This window comes from Pongo abelii, chromosome 8 (assembly GCF_028885655.2).
Source record: "Pongo abelii isolate AG06213 chromosome 8, NHGRI_mPonAbe1-v2.0_pri, whole genome shotgun sequence".
Taxonomy (NCBI): domain Eukaryota; kingdom Metazoa; phylum Chordata; class Mammalia; order Primates; family Hominidae; genus Pongo; species Pongo abelii.
The window spans coordinates 68,573,918-68,601,393 of record NC_071993.2 but is presented as its reverse complement, the minus strand read 5'-3'; the positions used below and the strand labels follow the sequence as shown (position 1 = coordinate 68,601,393).

The 27,476-nt window shown below is 42.8% G+C and overlaps 1 protein-coding gene across 10 annotated transcripts in view; it reads left to right on the top strand.

Annotated features, from left to right (window-relative positions):
- Positions 1-27,476, top strand: part of LRMDA (leucine rich melanocyte differentiation associated) — a 1,127,800-nt gene that overhangs the window by 5,095 nt on the left and 1,095,229 nt on the right. For all 10 annotated transcript variants that reach the window (XR_008510802.2, XR_008510800.2, XR_008510804.2 and 7 more), the window contains exon 2: positions 1,838-1,938. Coding sequence is in view for 1 of the 10 variants with exons in the window: in XM_002820796.5 (XP_002820842.1) it covers positions 1,838-1,938 (101 nt within the window). In the remaining 9 variants the exon portion in view is untranslated. The remainder of the gene's footprint in view (positions 1-1,837; positions 1,939-27,476) is intronic.

The following is a 27,476-nucleotide window of genomic DNA, read 5'->3' as shown; positions in this document are numbered from 1 at the left end:
GCCTCCAGGGTTCACGCCATTCTCCTGCCTCAGCCTCCCGAGTAGCTGGGACTACAGGCACCCGCCACCATGCCTGGCTAATTTTTTTTTTGTATTTTTAGTAGAGACGGGGTTTCACCGTGTTAGCCAGGATGGTGTTGATCCCCTGACCTCGTGATGCGCCCACCTTGGCCTCCCAAAGTGCTGGGACTACAGGCGTGAGCCATCACACCCAGACAAGAAACTGCTGATTGAGCAGAGATCCTGAGGGAAATTGAAGTCCCCAGATAGAATAGGGCCTTATAGCTACAGTCTCTCTTTGGCATATGATTTCTTTCTCAGCTTGGAAGCAGAACTTAATTTATTACACAAGAAACTGTGAAGAAAGATGGACCCCAGGTAGAAAGAGGAGAGATTGCTAGATTGAACTTAGAGTCCTTTATTTTTTAGCCTATATCTTCTTGAGTCAAAATTACTTTATTGGGGTCAGCTATTTTTCTGTCCTTTCTCCTTATTTTCTCTCCTTCTAGAATGAAGTTACTGAAGGAGAGTGGATATAGGATATTGCATTGTCAGCAGTTTGTCCTCATTGGATAGGAGAAGGTTGAGAGATGACTGGAGATGTTGAGGGTGTCAGGGTTCAGTGCAGCTTGTATTAGGTTGCACCATGTAAAAGAGCTATTTTGTGGTTCTAAAATGGTTGGATATTGGTAGTTCACATAGTTGAATCTAATATCTGAGGATGTAAGATGGCCACCATAGTCTTGTTTCCCATGAGGAAACACCCTCCTGGGGAGTCTCTCTCTCTCTCATTCTAAGAGATCTTTGTCTATATGTGTGGAAGAATGTGATTTGTAGGGAAACCAGATTTGTAGCCATGTGTTGGGCTTGAATTTCGACCTGGGGGTTGAGCATGTTGTACTTTAGGGAAACAGCATGCATTGTGGCCCATTGGTCAACTCGGCCCCATGGGTTTATTTTATGGTTTGAGGATTAGTTGCCAGTCTGCCCACAGGGTGCTGTCTGTAAAAATGGGTTCCAAAAACTGGGTGATTAGGGTAGTGAGAAAGTCCACTGATCTTCTCACAGGTTCTGGAATCAGTTCAGATTCAGTTCAGTTCAGCCTTTTAATATTTGGGCACATACAGGTACTTAATAATAAATAATCTGTAATAAATCGAAGAATGCCCAAAGAAACAGCTTTGTGCACAGAGTGGGATTGACTGCCAAAGGGCCTCTGGAGGAGGGACATTCAGGAGCCCCGGACACACATCGTTGCCCTGTTGCCTTCAAATCAGCTTTGTTTGGGTGTGGAGGGCATTTTGTACACAGTGGCAATTGGATGGGATTGGTGGTCTGGGGAGGTTTTCTTTTCCAACCCTGTTTGTTCCAGCACCCTGAAGGTTGGATGCTGGTAAGTGCATCTTCTGTGTCTTTTATGAGGTAATGTGCATACCAGGGTACTGGAGGGCAGTGGAGGAGAGGGAGAAGAAGGGGCAGAGGAGCAACTGTTGCAAAAGCCCCTGAGTGAGAGGGTGATTTTTGCAGTTATATCAACGTGCCCTGATATTCAGGTTTCTTTTGGACACCTGAATCTGGCCAATTTTAGTCCAATTTCCATTGTCCTGGGATTAGTCTTCATCATGTTAACTGCACCAGGAAAGGGGAGCTGTTGGTGGAGTCCTTGGAGCCCCCAAAGCTGATTTGATCAGGGAAACAGTCACAAGTGTGGCCTTTTTGTGTGTGAGAAACATGCGTTTCAAGTTGCAGAAGCAATCATTGGATCAGTAATTTCAGGGTTGGGAGCAGCTGGGTGATTTCCATTTGCCACATTGTTTCTGTTCCATTTAATTTCCAGGTGTCCTACATAGGCCAGGACTGCAGAGAAATTCCAGAGCACCTTGGCAGGGACTGTGGACATTTCGCAAAGAGGCTTGATCTGAGCTTTAACCTTCTGAGGTATGTAACCTTCACAAGATGTAGGCCAGACCTGGGAGGCCCAGTCCTCCTGGGTACTTTAGGGCCAGCAGATAAAAGTCAAATGTTCCAACTCCACATAGGTTGTCCTTTTATTCAGCAGAAGGCTCTGAGATGCGTGGAATCACACCCCAAAGGTTTCACTGTGTCCAGTGATTCCTTGGCTGCCTTTTTTTTGTGCTGCTGAAGAGACAGGCAGCATGTTGAGCCTTATCCATTTCACACGAGTTCCTATGAGAGAGCCATCATATTTTCACTGTGTTCTTTTCATTTCTCACGGATACCTGTGCAGACAGGTCAGAATACTCTTGGGGAAGGAATGAGATGAAGCCTGCAAGAGTGTTTTGGGGTGTCTGGGTGTGCTTTTTTAGTACAAACACGTGTCCCAAAACATTCATCGACTCACAGGTAGGGTGTGTGTATGTGTGTGTTTTCTTTCTTTTGTCTTTTTATGAATTGGAGCTTTAAATATTTGTGATGATAATTTCTCCCAGGTGGTGTTTCAAAGCAATTTAAATACTGTTGGTGTGGGGTGGGTGGGAGGGAAACTCTCTGACAACTGTTCCAGTTTTGGCAAAGGTAAGTGTGATCTTGTATATTATTCCAGTGGAGAATACAGGCAGTTATTTCCTTTCTCCCTAAAAGGTTATGCCTTGCGCCTGGTTTGGGGGCTTGGAGGAGAGAAGTAAGAGGTACTTGGAAAGCAGGTGTCAGTGGGATAAGAGCAGAGGTCAGGCAGGGCGATCGCTTTTCCTCCTAACAAGCTGGTGCCACCCAGGGCTTTTTCCTCCATGCCCTCCTTGAGAGCTGTGCTGCCCTCTGAGTGGGACAGACTGTCCTGGGGTCAAAGGAGAGATAAGGAACCTGAATTCCATTCCAGGGCCCAAGTACTTTCCTGCTTCTAGGCCTTGGAGTCTTCATTTCCCACCGCTGAGTCAGGATACTTGGGAATTATGAATTTGTAATTGGAAAATGGAACACAACTCTGGAAAATGAACACAACTTAGGGCAATAAGGCACGAGAGGTGGAAGAGGATTTGTTTGAGGTCAGCCAGTGGAACTCCTTGGATGCTTCTCGGGAGCACAAGGCCACACAGAGCTGCGTTGTCTCCAGGAAAGGGGCACCCTGAGGGTTGTAGTGGATGGAGAGTGGCCACTGTCTGTGTATTCTTTCTTACTCCCAAAGGGTTTGTGTGCATCTGGGGAGAGGTGGAAACTGACAAGTTGTAAAGTAGTACACAGGAATGAGAGGAAGCCAAATAAATACATGCTGACTCTAGAGAAATGAAGGATGTGTTTTTTGTTCCAATACCTAAGGAGAGGACCGAGTGCGTGGCCTTGAGTGCTCCAGCTTCCCAGAGCAGACTTAGGCAAAAGGCTCCCTTTCCTGGGCATGGAAGGAGTTCCTCCTGTGTGACCAGCCCCCAGGGTCTCAGGGCACTGGGGCTCGGGGTTGTGGTTGCCCTGAGTAGTTAGTGGGAGCTGGATGTGGATTTGAGGAGGCTGGACCCCGTGAGGGAGCATCAGTGCATGCCGATCATGGGACTGGGCTGTCGGGTTTGAGGAAACACAGCCATCTTTGTGATGTCCAGGGGCCCCGCCTTTCTTTGGGAGAGAAGGGACTGGACCTTGGGAGGTGTGTATGTGTGGCAAGAAGGGGCTGTTGGCTCTGAGGGGCTGGATCTGTATGGATTTATTGTAGGAAATGACACATCCTAGATGCAGGAAAATTTAGTAAGGGGGTGGCTGAAAAGTGGATTCAGAGGGAGAGCACTGAAGATTTGTATTTTCCTTTGTTGAGAGGAGAGACATTTCTGTAGTGTTGAGTTTGAGTTGGTTTCACATCTGGTCAGGAGCCTGTTCTTGTCCGTGTTGTGGTCAGTGTGCGAACTCTACACTGGATTGTAGCTGAGTTTGGGCAGGGATGAGCAGTGGAGGGGTGAGGTCTAAGGTTCAGAAAAAGTTTGTGTTTAAGGCCTTGGTTACGCTGGAGGCAGTTGCAGACCAGAATGGAGAAAAGCACTCCTGACTTGAGTTGGGTATGCTTGGGACTGGATCACCTTTGACCTTCTTTATTTACCTAACTGGAGGGAAGAGCAGGGGAGACAACACTATTTCTCTTGGGTGTTAGAGGAAGGTTTGAGCTTATTTGGGCACTGGTCTCTGTCTTTGCCTTCAGCTGAATCAACATCTAAGATGTTTTAGATGCTTAGCTAATTCCTCTTAAAAAAAGAATAAGCAGAGGCTGGACGTGGTGGCTCACGCCTGTAATCCCAGAATTTTGGGAGGCCAAGGCGGGCAAAATCACCTGAGGTCAGGAGTTCAAGACCAGCTTGGCCAACATGGTGAAAACCTGTCTCTACTAAAAATGCAAAAAATTAGCTAGGCATGGTGGTTGGTGCCTGTAATTCCAGCTACTTGGGAGGCTGAGGCAGGAGAATTGCTTGAACCTGGGAGGTAGAGGTTGAAGTGAGCTGAGATCGCACCATTGTACTCCAGCCTGGGCAACAAGAGTGAAACTCTGTCTCTAAAAAGAAAGAAAGAAACAAACAAACAAGAATAAATAGGAGAGGGGGAAAATAGGGAGAAGAGAAGAGACAGGAGATTCTAAACTTACCTTCCAAATGAGTGGGGATGGAGTGGATGACCCAAGCTCTCTAGGCTTCAGGGATCATGATATCCATATGAAATATTGTAAATCCACATCCCATGTTCTACAGAAAGTTTCTCCCTAGGCCCCTCTGCCCCTCACTATTTCCATGGGATTGCAGGGAGCATGTTTCCCAGTCAGGCTGCCCTGCACCCAGCACACTGCAGCTCCCTGACCATCTTTCGGCTCTGTTGTCTGCTATTCTTCCTCTTGAGCAGCCTGCCTGGCCCCACTCGGGACACCCTCTTCATTTCTCCAAAGCCCAACACCACATTATTACATATTGACTTGTACTGCCAGCTGAAGGTATAGTGAAGAGGGCTGGGTGGTAACTGTGGCACACAGCAGGAGATAAGGTTGAGATAGCACTGTTCCTGGAAATTTTTTGGGTTCTGCTTGCCACAGAGAATTTCTCCCTGGAAGTGCTTCTAATTAGGGTCAGGCCTCCTGCATGTGACTAATGCCTCTTTCTCCCAGGCCCTTTCTCTCTTTTCCATGCCACTTACCATCTTTCCAGAGCTATCCTCAGAAGCACAAAATTCTTCCTTTGTTATATACAGAAAAATTAACCCTTTCCTCTTCTTTTAGAACATCTCTACAGGCTTTCTTTTTTTTTTTCCCTCCAAAGAGTCATATCAGGATATTGCCTTAAACAGAGCAATACCTTGATAAATAAAAACTTTGCGCTCCTCTAGGTTGCAAGATCAGCTGCAGTCCATTTGTGTTTTAGGGCAAAGTTTACTTTTAGGCAAGGAGTTCTGTTTATTCAGTTTTTATATAGCTAATACATGCATGTGGCACAACCTTTAGAAGGAGCAAACATGCAGTGAAAAGAAAGCCTCATTTACACCATGTCCTTTAGCCTCCCAGGTTCCCTTTGCACAGCTACGTATTGTTACTCAGTTTTTGTGTCATCTTCCAGAGATATTCCATGCATATACTAACATGTGATTTTTAAAGTTTTTCCAACTTTATTGAGGCGTAATTGACAGCTAAAAGTTGTATGTGTAGCATAGAACATGATGTTCTGATATATGCATACATTGTGAGATGATTACTGAGTTGAAGCTAATTAACATATCCCTTACCTCACACAGTTCCCTTTTTTGTATGAAGAGAACATGAATGATCTATTGTCTTAGCAGATTTCAAGTATACAATACAGTAATATTAACTATAGCCACGATGCTGTACATTACATTATGTTTAAGTTCTTGATCTATTTTGAGTTGATTTTTGTATACGATCTGAGAAAAGGGATCAATTGTTTTGTATATGGTGTGAGATAAGAGATCAATTTTTTCTTCTACATATGGATATCCAGTTTTTCTAACACCATTTATTGAAGAGACTGTTCTTTCCCCTTTGTGTGTTCTTGGCACCTTTGTTGAAGGTCAATTGACTGTCAATGCACAGATTTATTTCTGGGCTCTCTATTTTATTCCATTGGTCTATATGTCTGTTTTTATGTCGGTATGTATTGTTTTGATAATTATAGCTTTGTAGTATGTTTTGAAGTCAGGTAGTGTGATGCCTCTAGCTTTGTTCTTTTTGCTCAAGATTGCTGTATTTGGAGTCTTTTGTGTCACATGAATTTTAGGATTTTTTTTTCTATTTCTGTGAAAAATGTCATTGGAATTTTGATAAGGAGTGCATTGAACCTGTTGATTGCTTTAGGTCATATGAGATATCTTCCTTTATGTGTGTATCCTTCAGTTTCATCAATGTTTTGTAGTTTTCATTGTACAGCTCTTTTACCTCTTTGGTTAAATTTATAGGAATAAATTTTATTCCTATAAAAATATTTTATTTTTTCATGTTATTGTAAATGGGATTAAGTTTTTTGGATAATTCTTTGTTAGTGTACAGGGATGCAGCTGATTTTTGTGTGTTGATTTTGTATCCTGCAACTTTACTGAATTTGTTTATTCTAACAGTTTTTTGGTGTAGTCTTCATGGTTTTCTTTGTATAAGATCATGTCATCTGCAAACAGAGACAATTTTACTTCTTCCTTTCCAATTTAAATGCCTCCTGTTTCTTTTTTTGCCAAATTGCTTTGGCTAGGACTTCTATTACCATACTGAATGGAAATGGTGAGAGTGGGCATCCTTATTCCTGATCTTAGAGGAAAAGTTTTCAACTTGTTTCTGTTGAGTGTGATGTTAGCTGTGGGCTTGTCATATATGGCCTTTATTATGTTGAGGTAAATTCGTTCTATACTTAATTTGTTGAGAGTTTTTATTATGAAAGGATGTTGAATTTTGTCAAATGCTTTTTCTGTTAATATGGTATCCTTTATTCTGTTAATGTGGTATATATTATATACCAATTACTGTGGTATATATTATATACCAATTAATGTGGTATATATTATATACCAATAAATCTGGTATATCACATTTATTGATTGCATATGTTAAACTATCCTTGCATTCCAGGGATAAATCCCACTTGATGATGGTGCATGATTCTTTTAATGTGCTGTTGAATTTGGTTTGCTGATTGTGTTGAGTATTTTTGCTTGTATGTTCATCAGGGATATTGGCTTGTAGTGTTCTTGTCTGGCTTTCGTATCAGGACAATGTTGGTCTTGTTAAATAAGTTTGAAGGTGTTCCTTCCTCTCCAATTTTTTGTAAGTGTTTGAGAAGGATTGATGTTAATTCTTTAAATGTTTGATAAAATTCACTAGTGAAGCCATCAGGTCTTGGACTTTTCTTTGTTGGGAGATTTTTGATTATTTATTTAATCTCCCTATTATTGATCTGCTTGGGTGAATTTTTTTATGTGGCCGGATTTGTATTTACTGCTGCCAAGATGTTAGTTAAAAGAAAGGCACCAGGTTTCAACCACTCATATAAGGAACATCCTTCTTTGTTGTCTTGTCATTCATTCTTATCCATCCACAATCATTGTTAATTTCATTCATAAAAGAGATAGTTCTGCTGATTCTACTATGGCCACCTGTTTATGCTGGAAGTGAGGGTAATTATGGACTTATAAGTTCTGGACTTTTGTTTGAAGTTAATGTATGTATTTTTTTTCTTCTCATTATACTTCAGAATCTTCTTTCCTGCATTAACTATGGCAAATCCACTTCTGTGTTAGTTGGATTATCCAACAGTAAACTGGTGACCTCTCCATGTAGAAGGTCATGGATTTCAGGCTGTATTGTTTTTGTGACTCTTTCATAGGGGAGAATTAAAGTTACTGGAGCCAGTGTGTACCCTGTCAGGTTAGAAATTGGAAACGGAAGCAAGAAAACAGGCCCAAATGAAATTTCTGGCTCCCTTAAAAGGCTCACACATTCCTCTTTTCTGCTCTTTCAGCCTGGATCTGATTCTTCCTGCTGTGATCGGCCAAGAACCAGGTCAGCCATAGTAACTGTGAACTGGAATGAGTTCTCTGGGCTCAATTCTCAGGGTCAGGGTCTTGCCATCCACCCTGGAATGAGGATAGAGGGTTTAGGGAGCTGATCAGGTAACAGCCGGGGGCATGACATTTGGTCCCTTGAAATTGCATGCATTAGTGAATGTGAGTCCAATGTCTACATCTGTGTGAAATTGTATTTAGGATTTTTATTTTTTAAGATAATTTTTTATAAGAGTAACAGTAATTAATATAGAAATATTGGAAAACCCAGGGAAAGTATGAAGGAAACCATCTTCCTCTGAAGTCACTGATAATCTTACCAACCAGAAATCACCATTGTTATCATTGTATTGTCTTCCTAGTCTTTTACAATGCCAAATACTTTAAAAAATGATGCCATTGTTTACATTGTGTTGGAAGCATTTCCCCATCTCAATAAATACTTTACTGCTTTACAATGTTTTTTTAAGACAGGGTCTCACTCTGTCACCCAGGCTGGAATGCAGTGGAATGATCATGACTCACTGCAACTCAACCTCAACCTCCCAGGCTCAAATGATCCTCCCACCTCAGCCCCTTGAGTAGCTGGGACTATAGGTGTGCACCACCACCATGCCTGGCTAATTTTGTTGTTGTTGTTGTTAAATTTTGTAGAGGTGGGATCTCCCTATGTTTCCTAGGCTGGTCTTGAACTCCTAGGCTCAAGTGATCCTCTAACCTCAGCCAAAATGCTGGGATTACAGGCATGAGGCACCATGCCCAGCCTGTATCACAATTGTTAATGGTTTCTCAAGTCTTTCCTTAGTGTTGGACATTTAGTTTTTTTTTTTTTTTCCCAAATTTCTACTATTATAAATAGCTCTAATATAAATATCTTTGTAATACTCATTAATGAGTATGTCTCTGATTAGTTGCTTTGACAAATTCCTAGACAAAATAGGGCAGCTTTGGTACAGATGTCAGATTACCCTCTGGAGAGGTGATACCAGTTTCTCCTTCCAAGAGTATTTGAATGTCCATGGTCCCAAATTCTTCCTTGAGCTTGTTCATATTTTACCTTTCCTTTGTTAATTAGTAAAGATCATTCTGTGCTTTAGCCGGTGTTGGTTCCTTAATCTGCTCAACGCAAAGAGGACATTTTAATGAACTGTTCCAGCTTTTTAGTTTCCCATCTCCCATGATTGGGGCAGGGCAGAGTTCTCCTTGGTGGCCCCATTCACCTCCCTCAGGGGCCCTGAGTGGGCTGCCTGCTTAGCTTGTTGAACACAGCAGGCAGAGCAGAGCTCCCATGGCAAACAGTGATAAATATTCCCATGTCAACCTGGCAATAAAAGCGAGAGGGTTTAATTGATCTATGGCAACGGGAAGCTTACGTTTTAAAAATTAAATTCTTTGCAGCTACATCTTACTTAGCATCACTCTGATAAATGCATGGGCTGGAGAATTGCTTAGCAGAAAGTTTCTTAGGTAGAGCTTGCTTGTTGCTTCCTTGACTTTGGCCAGGATGAGGGTAAAGGGCTTTGGAGTTTGGGAAACTTCAGAAAAGAAACAGTGGCCTTGCCCTTCCTCCCCTGCTGCAGGCAATGAGGCAGACACCTGAGGAATACTGTCAGAGCTGCTTTGAGGACAGACACACCATTCTTTCTGTGTCTCTGTTATGAACTGCTAGACAGAGCTGGGCTGTTAACTTGCTGCTCTGTTGGGAAGATGGGCAGTGTAATGAAAAGAACCAAGGCTTTGGGGTTGGACCATCCTGGCTTGAAATCCTGCTTCTGTCACTCACCTGTTGGTTAACTGACTGTGGGCTAATTGCAGAAATGTTGAGTGCTGTGTGTAATGCGCCTTCTAAACTACCTGGCATATAATGGGTCTTTAGTAAACATAGTGCTTAGAACATGGTGCTAGTGAGGCTAAGAGCCTGGGCTTTACCCTCCATGAGGGCCATTTCACTATGGTTGTCATTGGGGCTCCTCACAGATATTCAGGATTTCATCTCCTTCAACACATAATGTGTTTGCATTTCTCAGCGTTCTTTGGTATGAACACTGGGCAGAATCTGTAAGAGCCAGTAAATGATTTGCCACTTCATCTTTTAGTAATATGATCATCAGTCTTGGGTTCTGACTGGAATGAGTATAACCCTTTGCTTATCTGTTGTGGACATAGATATTGAATAAGAAATAAATCTGTGTTATAAGATTTTGGAGTTACTTGTTAATGCAGCATAACCTAGCCTATCCTAACTAATAGAAATACCTTAGCTTTCCAACTGTCCCTGATATTCCATAGGCTAAACCAGCTCACCTCATATATATTTTTTATCCCTGCCAGCTAGGAGCATATATTTGATCATGTTCCAGTGGGATTGGGGAGAGAAAATTCCCCACCCAGACTCTCAGGACAACAGTTCAAAGGACACGTTCTGTTGGTAGTGGGTCTTCATTAAATACTGGCTTTGCAGCCAAGGGCCTTATTCATATTTATTTCCAACCTCAAATGTAGTGGTCTTATTTGGGAAGCATGCTGATATTGGGGTAGGGGAGGCAACAGAGCTCGTGTCTGTAAGCCTTGAGCAGAAGAGGTGATGGTAGAAAAGATAGACTTTAGAAGATAAATTGTTGTGAATTTTCAATGTAGTTCTAGGGCATTGATATATCCTGACTGATTCCTAGGAGGCAAGGTTCTATGTATGTTAGAACCAGTGTTCTCTTTAAGCTGAGCAATGCAGTAAAAAAAAATATTTTTTTCCAAGAATATCACTGGCCATCCTGCTGTCTCCGGCTACCACCAGAACATACAATCAAAAGGTGAAGTGGAAAATGACTTGGTGGGTGATGTATAATGTCTCAGTTGTGACCAGCCTGGCCAATGTGGTGAAACCCCATCTCTACTAAAAACACAAAAATTAGCAGGGCGTGGTGGTGGGTGCTTATAATCCTAGCTACTTGGGAGGCTGAGGCAGGAGAATTCCTTGAACCCGGGAGGCAGAGGTTGCAATGAGCCAAGATCACACCACTGCACACCAGCCTGGGCAACAAAGCAAGACTCCATCTCAAAAAAAAAAAAAAAAAAAAAAAAGGTTCACTTAGAAGACTTTGATTCTCTTTACTTACACTTTCTGGAGTGACCTCCCTGCCTGTAGAAGCGTCAAAACAGTCTGACTAGCTTGGGCGTGGTGGCTCACACCTGTAACCCAGCACTTTGGGAGGCTCAGTTGAGCCCAGGAGTTTGAAACCAGCCTGGGGAACATAGCAAGACCCCATCTCTACAAAAAATACACAAAATTAGCTGGGTGTGGTGGCATGCACCTGTAGTTTCAGCTACTTGGGAGGCTGAGGTGGGAGGATCACTTGAGCCCGGAAGGTAGAGGCTGCAGTGAGCTGTGTTTGTGCTACTGCACTCCAGCCTGGGTGACAGAGCAAGACCCAGTCTCAACAACAAACAAACAAAAATCTGACTCAATAAGGGAGGGAAGAGCACTAAGGCAGGAGGTTTCAGGCCAATGTAAGGGTGGTTTTTGTGGCATTCCCTCCTCCCTAAGGCTTCCTGACTTCCTGGATTTCTACCCAGAGAAAATGATACTTTGTGCCATGGTAAGACTGGCCCAGGAGGTGGTGGGCAACTGGAGAGAGTTGCTAAGGGGCCACAGGACTTCCCTGAGGTTCACTTTCTTGAATGATGATGATCCCTGTAACTTGCAATATAATTTTGAAAGTGCTTTCATAAACATTGTCTCCATATTTCCTGCAGCATTTGCCTCTAAGATAAGACATTCCTAGACTTTTTGATAATGCTTTTTATTTCTCCTCTCACCCATTTTGCTGTCCCAGAATCTTGGGGTTTATTTTCCTGTCATGTAAACTCTCTCTCTCTCCCTGACTGTTTGGAATTTGGGCCGCACTGCCCCACCCTCTCCCTCTGCCCTGCTTTCTGTTCTGAGGACATTATCGTGCATGTGAGTGGTGCTGCCTTCCACATTGTCAGGGTGGCTGTTAAGAGCAGTGGTGATTTGGGGGTGTTAGGAAGGAGACTGGAGAATTTAACCCTTTCAGACTTTCTACTTGCTAGACCTTCAAGTTCTCAACCAGGAAATTCTGCCGCTATAGAGGGCATTTTGTTGTCACAGTGATGGGGGTGGGTTCTACCAGCATTTAGTGGGTGAGGTCAGGGATGCCAAGTGTTGTCAGGGCATAGGACAGCTTTGGATGAAAGGAATCCTTCCCCCACCATGCCAACTGCAGCCTGTTGAGAAAGACCTCTGGGGCCCTGTTGGAGATAGCTGGCAGAATGGTTCTCTTGATGAGCTTCATGATAAAGCAGACTTGCCAATAATACCAAGAGAGAAGACTGGCTCTACTCTCCAAAGGAGTCCAGGGACAGACAGTCAGACAGATGACATCAGAAGTCATGTTTAGGCTGGGCGCAGTGGCTCACGCCTATAATCCCAGCACTTTGGGATACTGAGGTGGGCGGATCACTTGAGGTCAGAAGTTCAAGACCAGCCTGGCCAACATGGCGAAACCCCATCTCTACTAAAAATACAAAAATTAGCCAGGAGTGGTGGCATGCGCTTGTAATCCCAGCTACTCGGGAGGCTGAGGCAGGAGAATCGTTTGAACCCAGGAGGCGGAAGTTGCAGTGAGCCAAGATCGTGCCACTGCACTGCAGCTTGGGCGACAGAGTGAGACTCCGTCTCAAAAAAAAAAAAAAAGTCATGTTTATTTTCAGCCAACATTATCAAGTATACACTACATGCCATGGCTGGGCAGAACACTTACATATGTTATCTCATTTACTCCCAACAACATTTTGAGAATGGAGCTGTTCTTATCCACATTTCACAGATGAAGCAACTGAGGCCCAGAGAAGCAGAGTAATTGCCTGAGACCACCCTGATGGTTAAACGGGAGAGCTGGGATAAATGGCCCCAGTGGTCTGACTTCAGCTTTATGGTTATCCTAAACTGCTTTTCATGGCGTAAATCTTTTTTCTGTGTGTGGGAGAAGACAGCTACTCCCAAGCCTGTATTTACTTTTGAGTGGGGATTGTGGGGGAAGTTTCCTTCTTTTTTTTTTTTGGAATCGTTAAAGCCTGTGGAAGTCACTGTAGCAGGGTCTGAGTAGATTTTGTTGCTCTGAGTTCAAGACCCTGGAGGCCCTGAAGTCATACGTATATAGCATTTCCTGCTCTCTCCCATTTCTCTAAAACCTTTCTGATTTGGAAAGTTTGGCGAGGCAGGACCTCATGAGGCCTAGGAGGTGAGAGTTTCCCAGAGAACTTATCTTCTTCTTTCTTCCTCTCCCTTGCTCTTTGAGATGTGGTTCAGATCAGAGGTTGCAGCCGTGGGACAAATGGCTCAACAACTGCTGACTGTGGTGCCAGCCTTTGGACTGGGGGACCTTGAGATGGACAACTGCATGCTTGAATTTTGAGTCTGAAGGGAAAAGAAGAGGTGTGTGGGGGGGTGTGTGTATTTGCACATGAACTCACTTGCGTGCACACACCCACCGTCTGAAAGTCCTCTTTCCTCTCCTCAGGGACTGTAGTGTTGGTGATTTCAGCTGTTCCCTGCTCCTTGATGATGAAAGGGGAGTGATTATGCTTTTTGCTGGGTGTCTGTGTTTAATTGCAGGGATATAATAACTACAAATTCTCCCTGGCCGAGACTTTTCTAATAAAAGGTTTCTTCCATCCCAGCTGCTTTCTCTTCCCCTTCACACCCCCACCCCCATCACTGCCCTAGCAGAAGGTCACTTAGGGTTTTAAATGAGAGAGAGACACACACATGTTCAGGTTTTGCGTAGTTTTTTTTTTAAAGCTCTTCCTCCAGACCCATCATTATGGAGATCAGCTGCGTGCCCCTACCTCTGCACCACCTCCCCTAAGCTCCTTGCTGAGTTTATACAGAACCCAATTTTTCAGTCTCCTGGGTGTCTGCTTTTTCTCTGGTTCTGAAGAAATAAGAGACGGGTAGAACAGGGAAGACCAACAAAAGAGGTTTAAAAGAAAAAAAAAATCACCAAACCATTCTTGAGATAAAGCAAGACTTATTAAAAACAATTGGAGGGAGAGCAGGAGAGGGGGTGTTAACCCCCACACGGCCCGTTTCCTGCAGCTGGAGAAGTGTTTTAAGAAAATGCACCATTGTTAAAACTTTCTTTTTCCTTGATGGATTTATTTATAAGGTAGAGAAATATTTTCCCCATAATTGGGTAACTCTTAATAGTAGGAATTGCATATTTATCAGTGTGAGGGGCTGTTATTAATGTAACTGTCAGGCCCAAACACATTTCTGCATTAAATCCATTTAGTATGTGCATTATTCGGGCTCGAATGTCACCGGGACATCAAAGCCCCGTAGGCATGGAGAGCTCAGTGCCCTGCTGTGGCTGCCGAACAGGCCCTTGATCAATAAATGTAACATGTTAATGCAGAGCAAATAGAATAAAAGATTTCTTTGACAAGACATGAAAAATCACCTTGTGGCAGCTGGCATGTGATGCCGTTTCTGGGGAGACACTAGCAAAGTTGATCTGACAAGTAAAGAGGAGAGATGATGGTTGTAAGGTGCTTTTGTTTCAAACTTCTTTCTTGACCTGTCAGGTTTTGAAGGCGCCTCAATGGCTCTTTTTTGTCATGTGAAAATTGTAGTCTTAGGTAGTTATGAAGCAGTTATCTCTTCTCAAATTGTGAATGCTGCTGTTTAATTGATTCACTTAGCATTTGAAACTGTCACGCATTAATAATTGCGAAATCCTGTAGATACTGCGTGAGTGTGTCATGCTTAAATGTGTAGTTATCAGAAAATTAATATCCTTAATGAACCGGTGCTTTCAAACTAACATTGCATGAAATCTCTTTTGCCCTTTCATTTGCTGAAGCCACATCCGCCAGTTTGCCGAGAATCACCTCTCGACAGTTTGCTTTCTTGATGCCCGACAAATGCCAGCTTTGCTGTGGGTACATCGCGTGCTCAATGACAATAAATATAGTAATTATACTGGAGTTAGTAATTAACATAATTGTAGTCAATTACGACAAATACAGTGCAGAGCTAAATAAATGAGAGGGGAGAAATTAGCAAGCTAATTGATTTATCTTTACTTGGCTTTCTATTACAACTGGCAGGGCTGTTTTTCTTGGCATAGGGGGAGTGGAGGGGAGAAAAATTCCCCACAAGGATTGTTTACAAATAACTGATTTTGTTTTGAAGTTGCTTTTGACTTATTATACTTCATCCCCCACCCTGCTTCTAAGGGGAAAAAAAGAAAAGAGAGAATTTAAATGCCAAGGGAACATTTTGTTAATTTAGCTACATCAAGCTGAATGCTGCAGCTAAGGCGAGGCAGGATTTAGCTTTCGCTACGTCTTGAGGAGTTATAATTTTTTCTTCTCAGCTATTGCTCTGGTAAAAAAAAAAAAAGCATTTTTTTGGTGTGTGTGTATGTGTGTGTTCTAAGTCTCCATCGGTGAGGTGGTGCTGTGCTGGATAGTACGTTTGGGGGTTATATGTGCATGCTAATTTGCTCAATTCTGTGCCGTTGGCTTGGCGTAAGAAGTGGGCATGTTTTCCTTGGTTCAGTCCCACTTGGTCTTGTTATGCCTTTTTCCTTCAGTACCCAAGGAAGGGACGGAGGAAAGAAGTGGCCAGTGTTGTTGGAGAGGTCAAGGGAGGGGCTCCAGTGTGGACCCCCTGCACACTTCCTCCTTCACTACACTTCAGGATTTGCCTGGGGTCCCGGGCTGTCACACTCCTGAGGCTGCGTGGAAAGTTTTTGTTGGGGTCTTGATGCCCATTTATTTCGAGCTGGTTTATTCTGTGCTGCCTGGAGCCCTGGTTAATGGTGTTTATCGCGTGTCTCTGTTCTTTGTTCACCCTTTTCAACGTGATTGCTGTTCACGCCGCTAAGGGAGAAACTGCATGTTTTGAGACTTGGGGTCGCATCATAGCCTTGTTTTTTCTTGCAAATTTTAGAACAGGATTTTTTTTTTTTTTCCTTTGCTTCTTGACGCAAGATAAGGGCTAGTGGCCAGAGCCTTTTTTGGATCGGGTTTTAAAGCCTTACTCTTGTCTTACCCAAGGTTAAAACTCAGTGATTTCAGGAGATGACTTTTTTTTTTTTTTTTTTTTTAATGTATCCAGTATCCATTGTCAACCTTACCACCACCCTAGGTTATTCCTCTGAAAATTCAGCAATTTAGCAAAGCAAAGATTTGTTTAGCTCTTCTTCCTGGAGATTTCACTGGATAGGTTTCTAGCCTGACTTGAAGGGAGTTTGAGGCAGCAATTTTAATTCTGTGTTGTGCATATAATCCTTCATGGCCTCATGTGGAATTCAGTTTTCCAACTGCATTAAAAAAGCTGCCTGTATTTTATTTCATTGGGATGCACTTGGACACTGCTTAGTGTGGTCACTTGATTTGGAAATCAATTTCTGATATGAAATATTTATATACAAGAAAGCATTTAAATTATTTAAAGTTCACAAGCATAATGGTCTTTCCGATGAAGTCTCAAATTATTTTAGTAAATGTGGGGATCTTTCGAGAGGAAAAGACTTGTATATTTGGGGTGGCTGGAGGGGTAATGTTACCTGGAACTTCAGCCTAATTTAGTTTAATATGGGTAAAAGAGAAATCAGATGAGTCATATATGCAGCTTTGTTTACCCAAAAAAGATAAATTCCAGATATTATTGTATACCTCCAACAGGGCATCCTTCTGTGAATGCCTTCAGAGACAGAGAGAGAAAATGTGTGAAGAAGAGCTCTGGCGGTTGACCTTTGTCCAAATGTGGCATTTGTAGTAGTTTTGTCTCTGCCTGGAGTCTCTACCTAGCTGCTGGTTTCCTACACTGTCTTTTCTTTTGAATTTCATAGCAAACGTGAGTGGGGAAAAACATAGGTTGATGGCAAAGGAAGCTTCTTTTCATTTTTATTCCTTTAAAATTAAAGTTGTGCTAATTGAAGCTAGCTTTAGTTTGTCCCCGTACTGCTAAAGAAATGAAAGCATGGGATCATTTAGATGTATTCTTTTCAAATACAGTGCTGTTTGCAAAGGTGCCATTTTTTTTCCCCAAGACTTTTCTATTTCACTTAGACATACAACCCTCTAGAGGTTTAAATATGTGAGTTTTGAGGTGCTTTGTTCCTCAAAAACCCAATATGTTTTTTTCTTTTAACATTTGTTCTGCCTCAGCTCTGTTGATTGAATGTATTAAAATGCATTTTGGGGGTTGGTGGAGCAGAAGGTAAGAGGGGATGGGGTGTATTAATAGCTTTTGCTGACCTCTGAGGAGATAGATGGTTGGGCATTGCCCACTCCCATGTCATATGTAGGGGTACAAAGTTGTGATCCCTTTCCTCACCCATCATAGGGGCCATGGCTGACACCTCTGTAACAAAAGACAGGTTAGCAAGAGAAAAGCATAGCAAATTTATTTAATCAAAATTTTATGTGACACAGGAACCTTGTGAACTGAAGGCCCCAAAACCCAGGGAATATGATCTGTTTCTATGCTAAGGTTTGATGAAGAATGGACAGCCGTGTAGAAATGTGATTGGACAAAAGGGTATGATCTAATGGTAACAGCCTGAGGGGGGCAGGGAACCCAGCAAGGCCTGCCTGCCTGTATTCTTCTTGGCCTCTCTGTGTGGCATCCTTCCTCCTGGCTATAGGGCAGGACGCTTCTGGAATGAGGGTCTTATGACCAACTATCAGTCAAGGTAGGTCCGAGAATTTCTTTGTAGCCAGCTCCTACACAGAAACGTGGGGGAAGGTTTGAGTAATATTTTTAGGTTTTATGGTTTTTTTTCGGGGAGAGGGGTTCTACTTTCTACCGACCCACGTTGGGGAGGAGGAATTCTGGCTTCTGCAACTCTCACTTTGGGGAAGTAAAAGGGGCAGGAGACAGTCAGAGAGGCCTTGCATCCGAGGCAGCCTCTGAGACCTCCCTGTCTCCTTTAGTTCCAAGTACTCAGCACGCCAAAGAACCATGCTCTGAGGTATCGTTTTCCGAGTCCCAACACAGTCTTTAAGGCGGGGAGGGTGCATTGGAATTGCCTGGTGGGGTGTTAATTTTATTCCAATGACTTATTTTTCGAAATGTATTCCCTATCCCTTCTAAGCACTTCCTCTGAAAGTGCTGTGAGCCAGGAGCCTGGGCGGCAGCTGTCTTCACCTGTGCTGGCAGTTGGATCACGAGTCTGTCCTGGTTGGCTCACGTGAATTCTTCCCAGCTGCCTGAGGTGGACCAATATCATAGAGAGCTAACCATTCTTCCAGTTGTAATCGGATATAGCAAATCAGTACTCTGAATTCAATTCTTTCAGGCTGGGCTTTGGCAAGAAAAAATCAGCCTTACCTGGGGTATAGAAAAATGGAGCCTGGCAGTGGCTCCTGAAAGTCTTTTGTCAAGTGCTCTGCCTCTGAGGAGCACTGTATTTGTTCCAGCTCGTGTTGTGAAGCCCAGAAGAATGACAGTAGGGGTAAATTTAACCATACACACCAAGGCTTTTCTTATCTTCTTCCTCTAACTGGTGGGTAGAAGTCAGGCCTGGGCCACTTATGTTTTGGAGGATGCAAGTAGGGTTACAGTGGTCTTTCTAGCTGCCTGGTACAATGGGACCCCTCCTTGGAGGCACCTGAGCTAGGTGGTCTTTCTTTAGGGTCTTGTCATGGCTCGTACAGGCCTGGCAATAGACTAATCCTTTGACTAAATGAGAGTGGGAACTGCCCAGAATAGCATGATTTCCCCAAAACTGTCTTCAGATATACTCAAAGGCTGAGAACTTGACCACTGTCCCTTGCAGGTCTCCTCCTGTTTATTGTAGATACATAGGTATTGTTGTATACCTTCAGATATCGAGAGACAGAGTTCCTGCAAAGGCCCCAATGTTGGGTTCCCAGCACATGGACCTTACACCTGTGACGTTTCCCCATTTGAAAGCTCACATGCTCAATGTGGAGATAAGGCTAATACAGGTGAAATTGTTAGAAAACAATATGGGGCCATGGTCAGATTCTCCCTGTGGACTTTGAGAACCTTTCAGTTCTCTCCTACTGGAGAACATAGTGACTCTGTCTACTGCCTGGGAAGCTTATTGTCTTTGAGCTAGTGAGTGGCATTGGGGAGCCATACATGGAGAGAGGGTTCCCAGCCAGCCCAGCAAAGCAGGTAAAATGACCCAGGTGAGACCTGGGTTGGCTCCTAGACAGGTGCCTACCTTATGTACACACAGGATAGCACAGTCCAACTAATTGCCAGGAGTATAATAGAGGTTCTCATGCCCAAGAAGTTCTCAGAAGGGAGGACATCTTCAAAAGAAACTTCATGAAGAAATTGAGACCTGAGCCACCTCCTGGAGGGAGGGCAGGATTTTCCATGCTGCCTTAAGACTTCAGAGCCTGTACAACATCAGGGCTTTGGGACCAGGATTTTCCTGAGTGGGAATGGTGAGAACCTGATCTGTATGCCCTCGGGGGTGGGTTGGAATCCAGAAGAGAAATTGGAGAACAGGGTAAGTTTCTTCCCACACCCAAAGACATAAACCCTTTTGCTGTGTAGCGTAGTGGTGATTCTGGGACACAGAAGCTGGCCATGCCAGAGTCTTTCAGAGAGGTCAGCCAAGTAAGGACTCAAGGTATGGGTTCTCCCATCAAACCTTCACCCTGGAGTGACAGGAGTTGCGGGGGAGACAAGCCACCTCTAGTGGGTGGAGGGCAGCCCGTTCCCAGGCTGAGTAGGGCCTGTGTTTCGGCCCTGACACATATACGCGGCAATTACGCTGTTAGAAGGGTCACGGTTAATGCAGTTCTTCCAAGACTCCTGCCACAAGCATGTGTCTCTTCACACCCAGCAAGGCCCTGTGGGCTGGCTCTGTGCTCGTTCAGAAGGGGAGGAGCCAAAACATGAAACCTCATCTTTCAGAAATTGCATTTATTGTCACTCTTTCATGCCACAGTGTTTCTGCAAGGCCAGCACTTAGGGGTACATTCTTCCCTGGGAGAAGTGGTAGATTATTGATTCTGTGAGTGCCTTAGGGCCTTTGCAGAAACTCTGTCTCCCATTGAAATGTACGCTTTTCCAGGATGGGATAACAGCTTCTCTTTCAGAAGTGCCCAGGACAGGGTTACGTACTAGGTAGGTGCCCCTCTATCAGAAGACACAATCTAACCTGGGAATTCTTCTTTTGCTAAAATGGATTTTATTTCATTTTATTTCGTTTTTTGAAAAACAGCTTGCTCTGTCACCCAGGCTGAAGTGCTGTGGCACAATCTTGGCTCACTGCAACCTCTGCCTCCCGGGTTAAAGTGATTCTCCTGGCTCAGCCTCCCGAGTAGCTGGGATTACAGGTGCGTGCCACCACTCCCAGCTAATTTTTGTATTTTTAGGAGAGTCAGGGTTTCACCATTTTGGCCAGGCCGGTCTTGAATTCCTGACCTCAGGCAATCCACCTGCCTTGGCCTCCCAAAGTGCCGGGATTACAGGCGTGAGTCACCTCACTTGGCGGTAAAATGGATTAAAAAAAAAAATGGTAATTGCTTATTTTAGAAGAGGTAATGGTGCTGGTGACTCCCATTCATCTATCAGTTTTCCCTGATGACCTTCTTGAATCTTTATGTCAAGCAAGGTGTTCTTTCCAGCTTAAAGACAGTGAACAAAAATGTGCAGAGGTTAAAAGGCTTTCCCAAGGGCATGCAGCTGGTCAGTGGGGGACCAAGATCTAAACGCAGCTTTGCCTGACTACAAAGTCCACTGTTAGCTCCCACACTGTATTCTATTTGATTGCATGTTTCCCCTAATTCAAATTCATTGTTGTCCTAAGATCTTTATCTGGCAAACTAGTATAGGTTGACTGAGAAGAGGAAAATTGTCTTCCAGGCTCATGAAAAGGGGACAACCCCTACAGTGTACTGGTGATTCTGGGACGTAGAAGCTGGCCATGCCAGAGTCTTTCAGGGAGGCCAGCCAAGTAAGGACTTGAGGTATGGGTTCTCCCATCAAACCTTCTCCCTGGAGTGACAGGAGTTGCGGGGGAGACAACTAAGGCTGCTGTTGTTTTGTTTTCTTCCCAAACTTATATTTGACCTTATCGTTTTTTCGGGAGGAGATAAAACTGTAGGCACTGAGGCTTTATATTAAATAATAATGTTTTAAAAGTCTACAGAAAATTAGGTTAAGTTTTATTGTCCTGTTCCTTTATGGACCACCAGTTTTTGGTTCCATCTCAGATATGTTTTAGTCCTCTTGCTGCTGCCGTTTATCTGGACGGCATTTTCCGTCAGTTACAGGCAAAGAATAATGTCCTCTTTTCTCACTCCTCAGAGTGTTTCTGGGTTCCAGGGGAGAGAGGTGATTTGAATGCAAATGCACTGTAAATCACTAACATTACATAACTCTAATGCATTACTGCCATTTTTTCTTTTTACTTTTAGTTGAGAAACTGAACTCTTGCTAGTTTGAAGCTCAGAGTCATTGTTGGAGACCAAGAAGCTGGGGTAGTTCTGGCTGGAGGATGATCTGGTAGAAAATCAAGGAGATCATTAAGACACAGGATGCCTGAGTATTGAGTATTGAGTATTTGTCTTTGTTCCATCACAAATCGTCTGTGAAATATTAAGTAGGTCATTTAATCTCTGTTGTCATTTTCCAAATGGGAGATAGAAGGAGTTGTGAAGACCAAATGAAATACTAAATGTGAAAGAGTTTTGTTCCTGTAGAAGATATACTGAAAAAGTAGATATCCCAAAAGTAGTTTATTTCATTTTTGATTCTTTTGACTTTGAGCAGGTTTATCTTTAAGATTATTTTGCTTGGGGTCCTATGGCATTTGTTGTTTATAGATTTGGTTTTGCAAAGTTAGGGCTCTGTGGGGGGTCTACTTCCTGCCGGACTATAGATTGCAAAGTTATGGACTTGGGTCTGAATGGCCAGGTTTCCCTTGGGCAAGGACAACTGAGAGTATAACATTTTCCAATTCAATTATGTTTTAAAAGGGAAGAGGGAGGAAGCAGAATCTTCATTAGAACAAAATAAACATGATGATTATTAGCAGTGACAGAAAACTAAATAAGGTATGTCATTATAGTAAGATTTTAAGAAAGCCAAATGTCAGAGTAAAATTCCATATCTTATTTAACAATTTTGAGGCATGATTTTTATCTAGTTGTACCTCTGAGCTCAGAGAAGAATTTTATCACCTAACCCTCTACAGCAGTTTCAACATAGATGCACCCCACCCTTCCCCAATTTGCTCCTCCACAGACTGTACCTGATGGGACAAACCTTCCGTCAGGTAGCAGGAGGAACTAAATTTACTCTTCTTGCCTTGGACCTGAGGAACAGTTATCTTCCTGGTTCATGTAGTATCAAAAGGAAGATCATAGACCTTGCAAGGAGCATGTGGCTATTTTTACAACCATAAAAAAAACTCCCATCTGATTTTTTTGTCTTTACTAAAAGTTTTCATTTTATGCAATTTCTGATCTACCTTGAATTGAATGGTTCAGTTGTAACTTTAGGGTCTGCTTTAGATTTTTTTTTTCTTTTAAGGACTTGTTAGAGCCTCTTTACAGATGATTGTAAAAATCACAGGCAGTACACAGCAAGATGGAATGTGGAAATTTGAAATTGATTTAATATTAGGAAAAAAAACCCCTGCTTTTAGAGTGTTAACTAGTCAGATTGGCTAGGTGCAGTAGTTCATGCCTGTAATCCCAGTATTTGAGAGGCTGAGGCTCACTTGAGGCCAAGAGTTTGAGACCTGCCTGGGCTGAACATAGTAAGATCTTGTCCCTACAAAAAATTTAAAAATTAGCCAGTCGTGGTGGCACACACTTATAGTCCCAGCTACTCGGGAGGCTGAGGTGGGAGGATTGCTTGAGCCCAGGAGTTTTGAATTCTGCAGTGAGCCATGATTGTGCCATAGCATCATGAAAGGGAGGCCTCAACCATACCTCTTTATCACAGTGCTGAACTTCTCCTGGGATCCCCTATGCTATGCTTCACAAAAGCACATGCTTCCAAACCTTAGGTTGGTTTAATCCAGTGGTTTTTCAAAGTTATTTTTCTAGCAGCAGAATCCTTGTCAAACAAATTATAGAAAGCCCATTATGGAATACAAATATATATATATTTTTAAGCTCAGCAGTAACAGTGAAACTATTCAGATGAACACTGGGTGTCTCAGTTCATTTTGTGTTGCTAGACAGTATACCTGAGATTGGGCCATTTATAATGAACAGAAATATACTGGCTTATGGTTCTGGAAGTTGGGAAGTCCAAGATCTAGGGACTGCCTCTGGTGAGGGCCTTCTTGCTACATCATCGCATGGTGGAAGTGCAAGGGCAAGAGAGCAAGTGATTGAACTTGCAGCCTCAAGCCCTTTTATAATCTGCGTTGCTCCATTCATGAAGGTGGAGTCCTCATCACTCTTATTAATAAATGCCTCATATTAGGCTCCACCTCCTAATACTGTTGCATTGGGGATTAAGTTTCCAATACATGGACTTTGGGGAACACATTCAAACCATAGCACTGGGTTTGGTATTAAGGTTAGAGACAAAATGCAGTTTTATACTGGTCCCAGCATTCAGATTATTCTTGTATTTGGGTTTGAGTGTGCAATATTTAAATGTCAATATTGCAAATACTCATTTAAGTATTTGCAAATGGTGACATTTATTTTCCCCTTAAAGTTCATCTTGTAATATCAGATTATTCTTTAAATAATTGTAAGAAGAAGCTATATTTTGAAAAGTGAGTTAATGTGATAGCATAAGTTAATATACCAGTATCTTCTAGTGTGTTAAAATTTGGTGTAGTATGTCTTTGGGCGTACATACTGCTTTTTAAATTATGTTTTTTAAATAGTTAAAATAATTTAAAAGTTAAATTCAAACGAATCATTTGGAGAAACTCCAAAAGCCCCTTGTGGTACCGTAGGGTTCCATGGAACACAGTTTGAAAAACACTGGTCTAACATTTTCTTTTAATGAAGGAAATTTGGGGCCCAGAAAGTGCAAATGGTGGCTTGGTGTTATGTAATAGGAAGTTAGGTCAAATAATTTTTTACTTTTTAAAATTAATTTTTCAAACCGCTTTTATTTTTTGATTATAAGATAATATTCCTTTTATAAAAAGTTTAAAAATACAGAAAAACATACCAAAGGAAATAAATAATCCATAATATTTATGCTGAACAATTTTTACAAAATTGGGATCAGGCTGTATATAAGGTCTTGACTTCTGTTTTTTCTCTTAATGTCACATGATTTTTTTTTTTTGGTTAATATGGTTTTTTAGTGATTACATAATATCTTTTCACATAAATCTGCCATAATTTACCCATTTTCTAATTGATTGACATATTTATATATTTTCCACTTTTTGGTGTTATTAAGGCATGCTGTGATGAACATCTTTGTTTGTAAATCATTATTTCACTGTTTTCACTGTTCTGTTTGTTTCAGCAAGATAATTTCACAAAGAGTGAAATTACTGAATTAAAGATCGTTATAACAAAAAAGGCTTCCCATGAGGCCCTCGTAAGGGAAAATAAATACCTATCCTCAGCCATAGCTAGGTTTGTGGTTGAGGCCCCTATAACAAAAGACAGATTAATAAGAGCATACCAATTTATTTAATAGAAATTTTACGTGACACAGGAGTCTTCAGAAATGAAGACCCAAAGAAACAGGTAAACCTGTATATTTGTTATGCTAGGTTTGATGGAGAAGTGGCTCATTGTCGAGAAGTGTGATTGGAAAAGAAAGCATGATCTGTTGATATGGAAGCAACTTAGCAAGGCCTATTTGTCCAGTTTCTTCTCTGTGTCCCTGGATCTTCAAAAATAAGTGGTTTTTTTCTTTTGGGTATAGAGAGGGCTCCTCTTTAATGAAGGTCTTCATTTTTCAGAGGTGGAAGGCAGGAAAAAATCAGAGAATGATCTTCCTAGGTTTCATGGCCTACTCAGGGGAGAAGGGCAGTGGAAGGTGAGAGAGACCTGCCTACTTCTGCTGTTTTCTCAAATGCCAAGGTACTTTGGGGGTAGCCTGTCCTGAATCCCATCACCCCTATTGGATTCTTCCTCCATCTCTCCTAGGGAGAGTCTAAGGGTTGGAGTTTTCTCCTTCCCTATAGGAGATGGAGGATGGGAGCTGAATGTGAAAAATAATCTTGAGCATCTTGATACAAGCCTGTCCATGTTTCCTCTCCACAGGGGAATGCTTGTGTATGCTTACACTGGCCCAAACACAGGAAAACTTGCAGATCTGCAGAACACCTCATGGGGAGGGGAAAGCTGTTTTTCACTCAAGGCTGGCTCACTTCTGAGGCCGCTGCTGGGACAGGGAACTCTTAAGGCTCACTCTGGGTAGGTCTTTGTCGAAGGGGGCATTGGCCAGAGCCCTATGAGGCGGCGGCTAGGCTAGTGAAGGAGGCAGAGCGAGGAACTCAAACCATTTTCAGCTTTTCCTTTGCAGATCCAACCTTTTAAGCATACCTACATTTACCTGCAATGGCAATCGTTTTGCATTTTAATGACAAATCAAGTACGCTAACTTGCATTTGAAACGAAAGTGCCTTAAATGTCTCTGGCTGTCAGAATGAGATGTTAGGAGCTTGATGAAAAGCGAACAAAGAAGACAAAGTATGAAGCCTGGATACAGTGCAAAATGAAATAAAACCTTGTATGGCCTGTCAGGGGTGTCAGTTGATATTCATATCTAAAGCACATTATAGCATTACTTTGCAGCTCATAGCTTACTCATCTGTCTTTTTTAATTCATCACATTCGAGCCCACATCTTTTAAGTCTCGTGTGTCAACAATGGAAGAAATCTGTTAATTGACAAATGAGTGTCACAAATGTGAATTGGTGCCTTTACATCAGCGGCAGGTGTAGTCTCTTTTGTTTTTTGTTGGATCTATTATTGGCATAAGCCAGTGTAAGACATCTGTCTTTGTCGGAATGAGAAATGACAGGCCTTCTTGGCTGTCATTGTCTTAGTGCGTGTTCATTCTGTGAGATACTGTATAAAGATAAAATGTCAGTTAAAAGAATATGAAAAACTATCTGGAGGAAGTCCTTAAATTACTCAGAGGGGATCCGGGAATTGGGGCTGGAATTGAAATCTGAGTGTTTCAGTTTGTATCTATCACACCTATTTAAAAATAATATTTCCTGAGTAACAGGATGAGGTTATCAGGCATTTAGGAAAATGTTATGTTGTGCTGGTATAATTAGCTTTATAAGGTGGGGAGAACATCTACCTTTGCAAGATATGAATTTATTTATTATAAGGTCATCTCTCAGACAAGTACAGAATTGTCTCAATAAAAACATTCCTGGTAGGATTCTGGGTATTGATTTGCATGTGTTTTGAGATATTGAAATTGTTCCTCTCCAATTTCTTTTTCGGTTATATTCCTATCTGAGACTGATGAGAAGCATAATGAAATAAAAAGCAGCAGTTGTAGAGTGATGAGACAATAAGTGGGGAGCAAACTGTTAGTATCACTGAGCTCCTGGTGGGTTTAGATGCAGGCGAGTTCTGGACACCTGAGGCTCTGTTGTTAACTCCAGTTGCCGCTGGTGAGAGAGGAGGCAGGGGATCTGAGGGTGGAGGAATGCTCCTGCATCCTCTTCTCTCTGCTTCAGCCCGAGCTGGAGAGCTTGAAATTTTAGAGTTGGTGAGGACAGGGTGACCTCAGCTGGGCATATCTTGAGTATGGGATGGGTGGGCTCTAAGGGGTGCTTTCCAAACTTGAGCGTGCACACACATCCCCGGGGAACTTGTGAAAATGCAGTGTCTAATTCTGTAGGTCCGGGGTTGGGCCTGAGACTGCGTTTCTAACAAGTTCCCAAGGGATGCTGACCTGCTGCTTAGATCTGACTTGAGCGTCAAGGAGTTCAGTCCGTTCCTCCCACAGACCATCTGAGAGGCTCCTGTAGACAATGTGGGATGATGAGCTGAGAGGAGTCTTTGGATGCTCGGGTGGGCTACACTGTTCTGGGTGATTTTTTTTTTTTTTTGAGTTGGAGTTTCACTTTTGTTGCTTAGGCTGGAGTGCAGTGGTGGGATCTCAGCTTACTGCAACCTCCACCTCCTGGGTTCAAGAGAGTCTCCAGTCTCAGCTTCCCAAGTAGCTGGGATTACAGGTGCATGCCACCACACCCAGCTAATTTTTTGTTTGTTTGTTTTGTTTTGTTTTGGGATGGAGTTTTGCTCTGTTGCCCAGGCTGGAGTACAATGGCGTGATCTTGGCTCACTGCAACCTCTGCCTCCCAGGTTCAAGCGATTCTCCTGCCTTAGCCTCCCGAGTAGCTAGGATTACAGGCATGTGCTACCAGGTTCAGCTAATTTTGTATTTTTAGTAGAGATGGGGTTTCTCCAGGTTGGTCAGGCTGATCTCGAACTCCTGACCTCAGGTGATCCTCTCACCTCGGCCTCCCAAAGTGCTGGGATTAGAGGCATGAACCACTGCGCCTGGCTAA